Source organism: Ciona intestinalis, unplaced genomic scaffold (genome assembly GCF_000224145.3).
Source record: "Ciona intestinalis unplaced genomic scaffold, KH HT000269.1, whole genome shotgun sequence".
NCBI lineage: Eukaryota > Metazoa > Chordata > Ascidiacea > Phlebobranchia > Cionidae > Ciona > Ciona intestinalis.
Window position 1 is genome coordinate 688 of NW_004190590.1, and position 12,386 is coordinate 13,073.

The window sequence follows — 12,386 nt, forward strand, 5'->3', positions numbered from 1 at the left end:
TCGTGTGCTTCTATAAATGCATAGGTTATTATTAAAGGTTTCCAGCCTTAAAGTGGAAGCACCTTACCCTTTTTTCAACTTTTTTTTGTGACAGATTTGCTGCTGTTTTTGTGCTTTCTGGATGTATAACTTTGTCTGCAATTAGTACATCTCAATATTACTGTTTTTGCTCTTTTATGTTTAGAATTACAGTTTTAAACTAATGTTATCAACCTGTTGATCTATTTTTCTAGCTTCCTCCATTCTTTCTGAATCATTATCTTTCGAAGGGAGGGTTAAATTATGCGGTTCTCTATTAAATATAACCTGGTATGATATAAACATTACTAAAGAAATTATTTCTCAATAGAAAGCCTATTTGAAACTTACCAGAAAAGGTGAGCATTTGATCGATTTTTGATACACAATGTTTATATTATAGGAGATGTGGGGAATATGGTCATCCCAATCATTCTGATCACTAAAATTTTAGCAGTATTACAGACACGTTGTATTATATTATAACTTGATAGTTTAATAGCTATATATACCTGTTAGTATATTTGCCTAAAACATTCTTTAATGTTTGATTTGTTCGTTCGTTCTGCTCGTTTGTCTGTGGATGGTAGCTAGAAGTTATGCAGTGACGAATGGAAAGTTTTTCGAACACCCTTTCATTAACCTGTTTCAAGAACAACGTTTGGTTGGGGTAAGTATAACTCTAATACAGACATCTCTTTTTTTAACTACTCTTTTTATAAATTCACGACCCTGGTCTGTCATCACTCGTCTTGGCGGCTCAAATAAATAAATCCTGGTCAGTAACAAATCTGCCACATTTTCAGCTGTCTTTGCCTCGGGATGGACGTAAGTTCTGGAGCTGTTTTCATTTTTGCCTTAAACTGGTATTCTGGGCATTCCTCGATCTAGCAAAATATAAAGTAATTTTTGAGTGACTACATGTTGCTTGTGGGATCAGAAAGTAACAAACCCATTTTTTATGTCTGCGGTCATACTTCTCCAGTAGTATGACTGACTGACTTTTTTTTGGGTGATAACGGTACCTCTGTGGCCACCGGTACCTTCATCATCGTGGTACTCTTTTAATGCAATCTGTTGTTCCTCCTTGGTGTACAAAACCTTTAGTCTTGAACATCTTGCCCTCTTCAAAACTTTTTTTTGTGTAAGCGCAAGTGTAAGTTAGTTTTGTGCAAATACCATGCATCACAAATTTCTGTGCTGCCTTTCTTATTTTTCTGCGGTCCGATAAGCTCTGGTAAAAATGACGACCACAGCTAACATACTTCTTCAAAGCAAGCAGATACTCGTCACCCTGTTTAATGTTTTTATTATTTAAGCGCGCGACACAACGTATATTATTTAGAATTTAAACCTGGTCCTGGATGGTTGTTGATGACGATTCTGAAACGACAAATAACGTTGTTCAAAATACAATGTTAAAACTAAGCCATATATTATATCAAAGTAAAATAGATTTATACTACAAAAAAAGAATTTCCTACGGCGAAGTATCGTTGTTCCTTGGATCGTCGTCGGTCCTCTAGTAGTGCGATTTATCTTAATGCAAATTTCTTATGTGTAAAACTTACCGTCTTGCTGCTGAATATCGAACATTTCTGAGATTGAGCTTGAAACTTACCGTCTTGCTGCTAAATATCGAACATTTCTAAAATTTAGCTTGCCCTTTTTTTTGAGCAATAATTTAAAACAGGTGTTATTTGGCATAAAAAAAGTAATGTACCGATTTTGGCGCAAAAATACTTTGGTAACATAAACGTCATAATTATAATTCGAAGGTACGTAAACAAAGGATGGTATATTGTCATCAACTTTATTAAAATATTAGACACCACCGTGGTTTTATAAATAATATATTTTTTGTAAGAGATATAAGTTTGTAATAAAAAGATTAAAGGTAAATTGCATATAGTTGTATACGCAACAACGTATTTAGTCATTGGAGTGGAACTGTTTTCACGAATGTCGTCATCAAGGGTCAAAGGGAACGATGTTTTTCTGACAACGGCATGGCACCACAAACAATGCAAAATAACCAAATATTTGATTGGTTTTCACGAATGTCGTCATCAAGGGTCAAAGGGAACAATTTTTTTCTGACAACGGCATGGCACCACAACGAAGTTGCATCTTTTAGTCTAAATAAACAATGCAAAAATAACCGAATGTTTGATTGGTTAAAGCCAATCTGTCCAAACATGAACATGTATTTTTAACATTGGTGGTATTTATGCAATATATAGTTACGGATAGTGGTATATAACCAAAATATAGTTACAACACTATCAACCGTAACTGATAGTGGTGTTTATGCATTATATACTTACGGATGGTGGTGTTTGTGCATTATATTGTTACGGATGAAGGGGTGGTGGTGTATAACCAAAATATAGTTACGGATAGAGTGGTATTCATCTAATATATAGTTACGGATGGTGTTGTTTATGCATTTTGTATTTACAGGTGGTGGTGTTTTTATGCATTATATAGTTACAGGTGGTGGGTGTATAACCCAAAAAAATATAAATCCCTAGCTGTATAATGCATAAACACTCGTAACTATCATAATGCATATAATATTCTATGAATGTTTATCCATTATACAGTTAGGATGGTGGTGTTTATGCACTGTATAGTTACGGATGGTTGCATAATAATATACAGCATGAAAAATTACAATTTTATATTTGCCCGGAACCAGTGTATATATCTGCAGTATAGCTACGGATGTTGGTATATATAATATTCCTACAGACCGGACAATATAAAACCCATATACACTTCTTATAGGGAAAACTCTAAGTTAACAGTGGTCGTAGCAGGGACTACTATTTACTTTAAACTTTTCAAAAAAAAGCAATATATAACAGCATCAAATTTTTTTACGATCCTAGAGGTAAATTCTTTGACGGTTTATGCATAGTACTCTAAATGTCTAAAACAGTAGTAGGACAACGAGACAATCGTCACGCATGAGTGACTAGGATATGATTTTAGTAGCGCCATTATGCTGTCCTCTTATTGTAATGTATTCTATCAGCGTTGGTTACAGTAATGTCTTGCCAATTTTTTGTGGTGAGTTACGTATTAAATCTCGAAATGATTGATATTGCACAGTTGCGTAGTAAGGTTTTAGTTATGGAATATCGCTTGCTTCTGAAGAGAATTTTTTATATACAGTCTTATTCTAATAATATTTACTGGTTTATGAGACAGGGAGAGTGACTGGCAAACCAACCAATTAAGAATAAACGCGTTTAAGAAAAGTTATTATTGTATATATGTGATTGTTGGTTATTACTAAGAAATTCCTGCACCAATTTTAGCAACCGCAAGTTTAATTTATTGTGTTTAGTAATGTTTAAGTAAGTTTCAGATTTGGCTACAAAAAGTATAGCAAATATCAAAACATTTTGTATTTATTAGGATAGTTAAATAGAAATAAGGTAAATTATATAGCGATGGCAGAAAATTATTGAGAGAATATTTCTGAGGATGCGATGCAACAACTAGTTTTGACAGATTTTGTTGGGGGAGAAAGTGAAACTGTGACAGAAGGTAGCAATGTCATGCAAGCAGGGCCTCCGCTCAATCGAATGTGATCATTACAGCTGAGGATCTGCTATATAGTTCCACTGCTCACCCTATGATATCTGGATGATACCTTCGTGATTTTAAAGGTTTCCCGGTGTTTATTTTTTGGTTGGTAAAGAACAGCTTTTGCCAATCATTTTGTTTGTTGTTCTGTTCAGGACCACATATGTCCTATAATAAAGTTATAATGTAATTCAGCTTTTAGTTAAATAACTTCATTAAGTTACTTCATCTCCATCGTCAATGACCCAAATCTTTAATACAATCTGGATCACCTTGCACTTGGACTTCAGTGTTGTTGGAAAAGCTCTCACAGTTTTTGCAGGTTGTGCGATTCTCTTTTTTTCGAATCGACTAATGAAACATAAAAGTAAATGTTATTTCTCAAAAACTTTATTGAAGTGGATCAAGTTGCACTACCAATAATGCAGCAAGTCTTTGGACGATAAAAGGTTTTTGTAACCACTTTCTTTTCTTTACAGTCCCATAACGGCAAGTGGTGCGGGTGAGCCAACTCTGTTTCTAGTTGTGGCACTCCATTACATAAATGGACTGAATTCAATTCAATTGTAATATTACATAAATGTTAGTATGGCAAAAAATACCAAGGCCAAATTTTAAAACAAAAAGTTACAATATAACAATAAAACACTGACCTAAAATTGAGTAAAGGGTTTCATATCGGCGGTTTTCAATGTTTAATCTATCCAATGGAACATGCCAGCCTCTATATAAAACTTCCTCAATTGTGGCAACGGAAGCAAATGTTACCCTATAAGGCAAGAAATAGGGAAATTAACAAACAAAATATTTTATTACTGATAATAGCGGTTTACTAACCTAATCAAAGATACAAGATAATCTCCTTTTAACTTCCCAACAAGATTATCTTTCCAGTTATAAAAGATCCAATCCCCTGTTAAAGAATGATATAAGGCTAGTGATACTACCGTTTTAAAGATGTATTATCATTAATTACACACAGCAATTACAATTTGGAAAATTTAAACCTTTTTTTCTGACATTTTGCCTGTACTTTGAGTTAATTTTAACTTCTTTTACAAGGTTTCCATTAGACCATACTGATTATTATTATGACCTGTACTCAATTTCTACACATCCTTGAAACTGTGAGAACTTTATAAAAAACGGATAATCTGAACAGCGCTTTCTTGACAATTGCTCTGTTATACCAACCTAACCTTACTGTTACATATATATATATGTCTACAAACCTTCAGCATTCAGATTATTTATTGACTTTTGAAGGTCACTGATATTTTTATGCCTCAATTTCTGTGGTAATGCCTTTCGTAGACATGGTTCTTTTCTGCAAGGCTGAGAAAACGAGGACTGCTTCGGGAGATTCAAACATGGCCTTGCACCTACTTTTAACTTTGAACGGGTACTGGTTCTGATAACGTGCTCTTTCAAAAAATGTGCTTCACAAATACCAGCTCTAAAAAAATATACTAAGCTTGGTATTAACTTTAAAGTGTTATGTAAAACTATATTTGGAACAATAAACCATATTTGTCTAAAAACTGACCAAAGTTAGGGCAGCTGACCGAAGTTAGGTTTATATAAATATCAATCCACTATTTAATGAAGCATTTTAATTTAAACATATCATTTAACAAAAGCTTTTACCATAGCATTTTGCCGAACTCACTTACCAGGTAATTTGGTACAAACCAAATAAATATTCACGATACACACAGCGCAAATGATTCTATCAGGAACAAAACCCGCCTTAACCTAGCCACTCATGCGTGACCAAAAATTACGTCATCAAAGAATAAACAAATAATTGCCAAGCGTTGTCCTACTAGTGTTTACAGTACTATGGTTTATGTTTACGTGCAGATATGGGGATATATATTTTTTAAACTGCACACTGGAGGGCAAGAAAAATCGACACGTGACATTATTATGACTAATATAAATAAATTTAGAAAGGAATTTTAAAAGTAAAAACAGTTTTAAAACGAACAAGCTTTTTTGAGTATATAGTAGCTACAGGAAGAACAGAGAACCTTTCGCAAATAATATTGACACATTGAGGTCTATGGGAGTCCTGAGTACGGTTTTATAAGTCTATCAATGTTCTTTGTTTACTACCAAATGGGTCAAGAAAATACATTAAAAAGGTGTAAACACCACCATCCGTAACTATGTATAATGCATATAACACGAACTATATTTTGGATATTTACCACCATCCGTAGCTATATAAATGCATGAACACCAACATTTGTAACTAAAATTCTATTTAAATAAGGTATATATGCAAGAGTAGGGGTAAAGCTGTGTTAGAACTGTGCCCACATATACCCAGTCACTAAACCGCTAAGAAAGCTATGGACGCGATCCTAAATGGATCGTTTAAAAAAATGTTCTTGCAGCTCAAGCACAAACAAGAGGAGTATGAATCGAGTTTTAAGGTTAATGCTAACGAGATTGATGCTGCTTCTGTTATTGTTTCAGAGTCACCAGAACTCAAGGAGATGCTGAGTGGCCTGGAAACACGACTGAAAGACTTAACAGCTCTTGTGAAGAGGACATACGACCGGTTTGTCGATTTGGAACAGTATGGACGTTGCAACTGCCTAATTATTCATGGAAACAGGGAATACCCGAAGAAAGAAATACTTTTTTACGGAATGTGCTTGTAACTCCGGCAGACATTGCCCATGTCCTGCCAACAAAAAAGGACAGGATACCAATTATTATTAAATTTGTGCGCAGACTGGTCAGAAATTACGTCTATGCCCAGAAAAAACCCTAAAGGCTGGAATGTCGATGAGTCCCCTAACATCGCGGAGGCTACAGATCTTCGAGAAGGCCAAAGCTTCCTTTGGATTCCGAAACGTCTGGACTGCAAATGAACCATCTTATGTGACCCACGACAAAAAATGCAAGTCATCCACAAGTTTAATGCTATTATTGGTAAGCTAGTAAGTCTAGGCGACCTAAACTGCTTAATGTTTGAAATAAGTTTACTTTTTATGCTTATGTACTGTGTTTAAGGAAAGTTGCATTGGTGGTAGTGCCTTCCCAAAAATTTACCGACATCCAGGGGCTCCATGGACCGAAGATGGGTTTTGACACTGCTGTATCTGATCTTGATTTGTGATAGAACCACATAATTCCCCGTCTCATCATATGCACTGTATGGATTTCAGTAGGATTCTTTAATAGTGGAGGTACTGGAACCGGCACCAACAGCTGCTGGAGGACCCATTGCCCCGCCAACTGATTTCAGTCGTTTCTTTTGACTTGTTCCAGCTTCGTCGTCCATGTCCATCAAAGATCGTTTCTGGCTTTGCGACCGGGACCGGAAGAATTCTTCCATTTGTTGGGAGATCCCGGTCGGTCCACCTCTGGCCGTATTGATTCCCGAATTCATTGGTTGATTATTGTGATATTCTTCTTAGATCCTCAGTATTTCCTCGACCTCTTCTGCTGTTAACTCCTGTAGACTGCCATGAAAATCTTCTGGATCTTCATTTATAGTGACCGGCTCCTTGCTCTCGCTTGATTAATTTTGCGGATGGTCGCCCAATCCTTTCGTCGTTTCGGAGCAATGTGAGGTGCAAGTAAGCGCTTGGCACCCGACCGACCGGCATATTTTGCTACTAAGACCGACCGGGTAAATCTGGCCATTCTGAAACTGCCCGTCCCTTTTTTGAAAATACTTCTACGTCTGACATTAAATTGTGTCGCAGATTGCTTAAATATTTTGTAAATTGTTCGGTTGGAATTTATGGTAAAGCTTTCATAACATACAATGTTCAATAGTTTAGTACATTTGCCGGATGATTACGAGAGATGTATAGTTCTGCGTTTCCATTCGAAAGTTATCTTTGTTTAATGAAAAGTTTTGTTCGTTCAGGGAATAAGCCATTGCAGCAAGTTTTGCTTTATCATGATGTATACCATGAAAATAACACATCACAGTTTAAAGAAATGTTCTGTATTTAAACCATGTGAAAATGGAGTTGTGTTTAATGGTTTTGATGGGTTAACAACATTGCATTTTAAAAAATGTGTTTTATTTTCAAATGCTGTAATCAAAGTTAATTCCCCAGCCAACAATACATCATACAATATAGCTAATGTTTGTGATATTGTAAAAGTAAGTAATGTGATTAAAGTTTTATATGCAAAATGAGGATTTATTTTTTGTAAAAGTAAGTAATGTGATATACTTAGTGGTAAAGTTTTATATGCAAAATGATGATTTATTTTATTCACCTATTCACTCAAAAAGTATTGGTATATACTGTGTGAGTAAATTGTCTCCAAGCTATGGAATTGTTCCAAAGTTTTATATGCAAAATGATGATTTATTTTATTCACCTATTCACTCAAAAAGTATTGGTATATACTGTGTGAGTAAATTGTCTCCAAGCTATGGAATTGTTCCCTTGAATAATAACATAAGTAGTTTTGGTGATTTTAAGTAGTTTTGGTGATTTTAATTTAAAGTTAATGTTCATTTTTAATTTATTTGTTTTTATTGTGTTTTTAGATACATATGAGACATGTTAAAAAAATGCATATGATAGAAAAGAATTGTCATCAGAATCATCCTAGTCCGCGGGGATTGATTACACCACCATCATTGCGCAGAACTTAAAGTGTGATTCTGCCCAGGTGAAGCAACTTTTGTTATATTAAATAGGCTTTGCACCGTATTTCGTCCCAAACTTACAGTTTTAAGACAGTAAGACACCACAAAGTCCACCTGCTAAAAACAAGAAACTGCTGATTCCCTCTTCGTCAAATAAAGAAAAATCAATGCTTTTAATGCAAGTTGGTGATATCAGCAGAAGAATTACTCGGTTGGAAGATTTGGTTTCTAAGGTTCTAGATATGGTTTCTACGGTTCAAGAGACGTTGAACAATATGCAAAAAGAGAACAATACCTCAAAATCTAAGCTCGTGAACCTTCCTAGTCCAGCATCTACTCACGAGGAATTAGATGCCACATTGGGAAGCCTTACGATATGTTATTTTTCAATACAGTAAATATGGTAGCTATTAAAGGCTTCTTTTCTTTAAAACCAGGGATTTTTTTGGAAAATGCTCTTTATGCTTTAGTGCCATTTTTTTATTTGAACCACTACTGTCACACAGTTTACATGTTGAATATTCATGGGTTTCATAACATAACAAAAGACTCTTTAAGATCAACAGTCAGAGAATTCATAAAATCATTTATGAAAAAATCTGTTGCTGAAACCTTTTCATGGAGTGGCCTTGGTTATGGAAGACGACATATTAAGCTGGCATTCCGCGATCATAAAATATACACAGTGCTAACAAGTAAGTGGTACTACTGAATCATAAGTTAGGACACATCAATAAAGCAGTAGTGCTGACTTTATTTTCATGAAAAGTCTCATGAAACTCAGTGTTGCCGTTTAAGATTTATTATTCAAAATATAATTTTTTGGGGGGAATAATTTTTTTTGTAAGAGTATAAAACCGTACAAGTCAAAATAAAAATTAAACAACCTGTTTTAAATGTAAATTTAACATGGTGCAACACTGCGATTTATGAAACTTGCTAGTGCGGTGCGAGGTTAACGACCCAATTTGTCTTTGTCAAAGCTTGGTCCGGCGATACAATGCGTTTTTTTCCTATTTTACTGATAGCAGGACTCGTATATTTACGTCAATCAAAAGCTTGGATGGGACTCGTTTATCAATTTTTGTTTTTCATTTTATTACACAAGTCAGCCATGTTATATATTTATATAGATACAATCATTATAACAGTTATGTGCTCTCGTAAACGCTTCCTACATTTTCAGGTGTGCTGCAGAGCACGCGATTCAAAACTTCCACTCATGCGGAGATAGGGGATGCGACAGCCCGTATTTTAAGTTTGGTTGGAGACTGGGAAGGTGGAAGGGCTGCCAGAACAAAAGGTATCCTAAGCGAAGTGGGGGGAAATAGAGAACCAGAAGGACAATAAACAGTGACACTTTTATGTTTCCCGCTGCCATTTTTGTAAATACATTCGTTCGTTATTATCATACTGTGTGGTTTTTGAATGGAATACGACAGGGAACCTTATTTGGGCTTTCATTCGATTATGCTCGCGTATCATTGGCTGCCTGTATTGGTCCACAGTCGGCGCGCCAGCTTTGGTCCGTCATCGGATAAGTCTGTTTTAGCGTCAAAATAGGGGGATAAATGTTTGGTGCATGTTCGTTCCGCAGTTATGGACCAACCATGCGATTGTTATAAAACGATCGAGGCCCGAGGAAAAATTTCTAACTGGGATAGAGTCTCGAACCCATTATACCGCATGCCTATTATAGAGGCACCTGTGTCAAAGTGACAGACATTTTATTTCAACCACTTACCTGCTAATGATAGAAATACAGCAAGACTTGCACAACCGATGGTGACAATCATCAACGTTCGTCCTAATATCAAGTAAGTGCTGAAACGAAGAAAGAAATCTCCGAATCCATCGCAATGCCATTCTCCAGTCGTGTACCTTGAAATGCAATGCATAATAATCAAAATGTCCAATTGATGATTATCCCGTCACTTATAGCCCAGGCATAACAGGGTTTGAGGATTGCCGCTATACCATTTTGAGCGTATGTGTGTCTTTGGGAGAGAGTAAGATACGGCAATTATAATTATAAACCCGTCAACCATACAAAAAATGAGAAATTTGCCCCACCACATGAGGAAAATACATGAATTCATTTAAGTATCCTACCCAATGCATTCCTTCCAGAACCCATCAATATGGATCCAACTTTTCGACATTGACTTTCCTGGACCACCCGGATCACTTATCCTCCAATCAGCACGAAGTATCGCCACTGTATGTAGGCAAGCACCCGCAAAGCCGAACACTAGGCCGGCAAGTTGGACCGCGTTTTGAGACATAACATTCAATCTAATGGAATCTGTGTATGAATAAATGTAACGTTTTTGGACTTGTCCGGACAACAACTGCGGTTATATAGTAGGGTGGGAGAAGATGGGACACCTTCAGCACATAATATTTAAACATCCTGATCGCGTTTCAAACAACTAACAACGGTCTATGGGAGTCCTGTAGATACGGTTTTATAATTCTTTGAATATTCTTTGTTTACTATCAAATTGGACGAGAAAATAGAATGAACAGATGTCCCATCTTCCCCCACCCTATTATAACACGAAAGTTCCGTTTCATACACCTCCTGCCCGCTTACGAGTTACCACGTATGTCACTTATTCAACTTTGCGTGGTAGGGGGATATAACAACGATGTTCTGTTTTAGACAACAGCGCCGAGCCTCGAACTCGTAAAGCCTGGGATATGGACCCAGGCTGGGATATGGACCCAGGCCAGGCGCGCTAACCACTTCGCCCAGTCCATAATTACTACATATTGGGCTCATCACCTATATAGTAGGCCTGAATTAATTTCCGAACCCTCTCGACCTCGAACAAAAGCTTCACTGAGCTCAATTAAAGAGCCTGACATACACACATATCGCTAAGTGTAGGTCGTTAGTTATCTTACGATTATTATTATTTTATATCAACTATTATATAGCAATTCACACACAATATGAAGGCCCTTATTGGGTCTTTCAAGTTCAGGCGTCAAAGAATCTCCAAATGAAGTGTCTCCAATGTTTTCATAAAAAGTTAAAGTTTGAACCATAAGTTGGTCCTGTGTCGAGTGGAGAACGGCTTTATTTATACAACCAATTATAATCGTATCTTCTCGTTGGGAGGCCAGTGCTCTAAACACTGTGCCACGTTAATGGCTACAGCCCAGTGGTTACTAATGCGTTGTCCAAAATTTTCCCAAAAACATACACAACAAAAAATCGATTCCCTTTTATAACATTTCTATAGAATCGCGCGCCGCACAATTTGTGTGGTGATTTATGACATCACAATCACTCAACAATCAGCGCACAAGTGTGTAGCGCGGTGTGTTATGTAAAAACTTTAATGGCACAAGAATTGCAAAAACTGTTATTAGTTATTTTTCTGCATATACAATATAGAAGTTCCAGGTTATATACGATTTAATATTCCACACAGGAGAATTCCTATTAACCAAATATACTGAATATTAAAGTTGTTTCTTGGTTTCTTATGTGCTGAAGTGATAAGTGATAACTCTCAACACCATGTATGACGATGATGGTACGTTATGTTGTAATTTCATAACTTCGTTTCTGCATTGCACTAATCAGTTAACATTACAACCATTATAAGTTAGATTTGTTTTACAGTATTGTGTCCAACTATCTCTGCCTTCCCTCCATTTTTAAAGTCAACACCTACTATATGACCTTATATAAATAATATATACTTAAATAATACAACAAAGGGTTTTTAATACAGTTATACCCATTTTTGTGTTAACTGTATATACCTATATATAAAGACAGAGGTTTTTTCATCTATATTATCCTTTTATATTCACAGACTTGGATTTACAAGCTGAGGAAGAGGAAGAAATTTCCCCCGAGATGTGGCAGGAGGCTTGCTGGATTGTTATAAGGTTTCTATTTTTAATGTTTTATGTGCTAACGCTAAAAATTGCACACACAAACTCTAGGTTTACCCTTATTCCCAAATACAAATTCTCTGGCCTAAATATACCAATAGGCCTAATAAATAATTTTGCCATAAAAAGGCATAAAATATTGCATGAATAAAAGTAAACCTCCACATCGGGTCATAATGAAGATGCAGTTTAGTTGCTGACTTGCTGCATTTCATTTTTTAGA

General features: G+C 35.9%; 1 protein-coding gene and 3 long non-coding RNA genes across 4 annotated transcripts; 2 read left to right on the top strand and 2 right to left on the bottom strand.

Annotated features, from left to right (window-relative positions):
• Positions 1-3,191: 3,191 nt before the first annotated feature.
• On the bottom strand, positions 3,192-5,319 carry LOC113475357. The gene is made up of 2 exons (XR_003397116.1): positions 4,453-5,319; positions 3,192-4,384 (listed from the first exon to the last, which is right to left on the bottom strand). It is a non-coding gene; the product is annotated as an uncharacterized LOC113475357 (long non-coding RNA).
• Positions 5,320-7,152: 1,833 nt separating this feature from the next.
• On the top strand, positions 7,153-9,659 carry LOC113475356. The gene is made up of 2 exons (XR_003397115.1): positions 7,153-8,943; positions 9,435-9,659. It is a non-coding gene; the product is annotated as an uncharacterized LOC113475356 (long non-coding RNA).
• Positions 9,660-9,975: 316 nt separating this feature from the next.
• LOC113475358 lies at positions 9,976-10,631 on the bottom strand. The gene is made up of 2 exons (XM_026839440.1): positions 10,361-10,631; positions 9,976-10,129 (listed from the first exon to the last, which is right to left on the bottom strand). The coding sequence occupies exons 1-2, from the start codon at positions 10,531-10,533 to the stop codon at positions 9,976-9,978; spliced, it is 327 nt and encodes a 108-aa protein (XP_026695241.1). The 5' UTR covers positions 10,534-10,631.
• An 898-nt stretch (positions 10,632-11,529) lies between these two features.
• Positions 11,530-12,386, top strand: LOC108950567. The gene is made up of 2 exons (XR_003397114.1): positions 11,530-11,796; positions 12,082-12,386. It is a non-coding gene; the product is annotated as an uncharacterized LOC108950567 (long non-coding RNA).

Coding starts and splice junctions, on each gene's coding strand:
- LOC113475358 (XM_026839440.1), bottom strand. CDS start 10,533: ATGTCTCAAAACGCGGTCCAACTTGCCGGCCTAGTGTTCGGCTTTGCG. Junction 10,130..10,360: donor TTCTGGAAGGAATGCATTGG/GTAGGATACTTA, acceptor TTGCATTTCAAG/GTACACGACTGGAGAATGGC.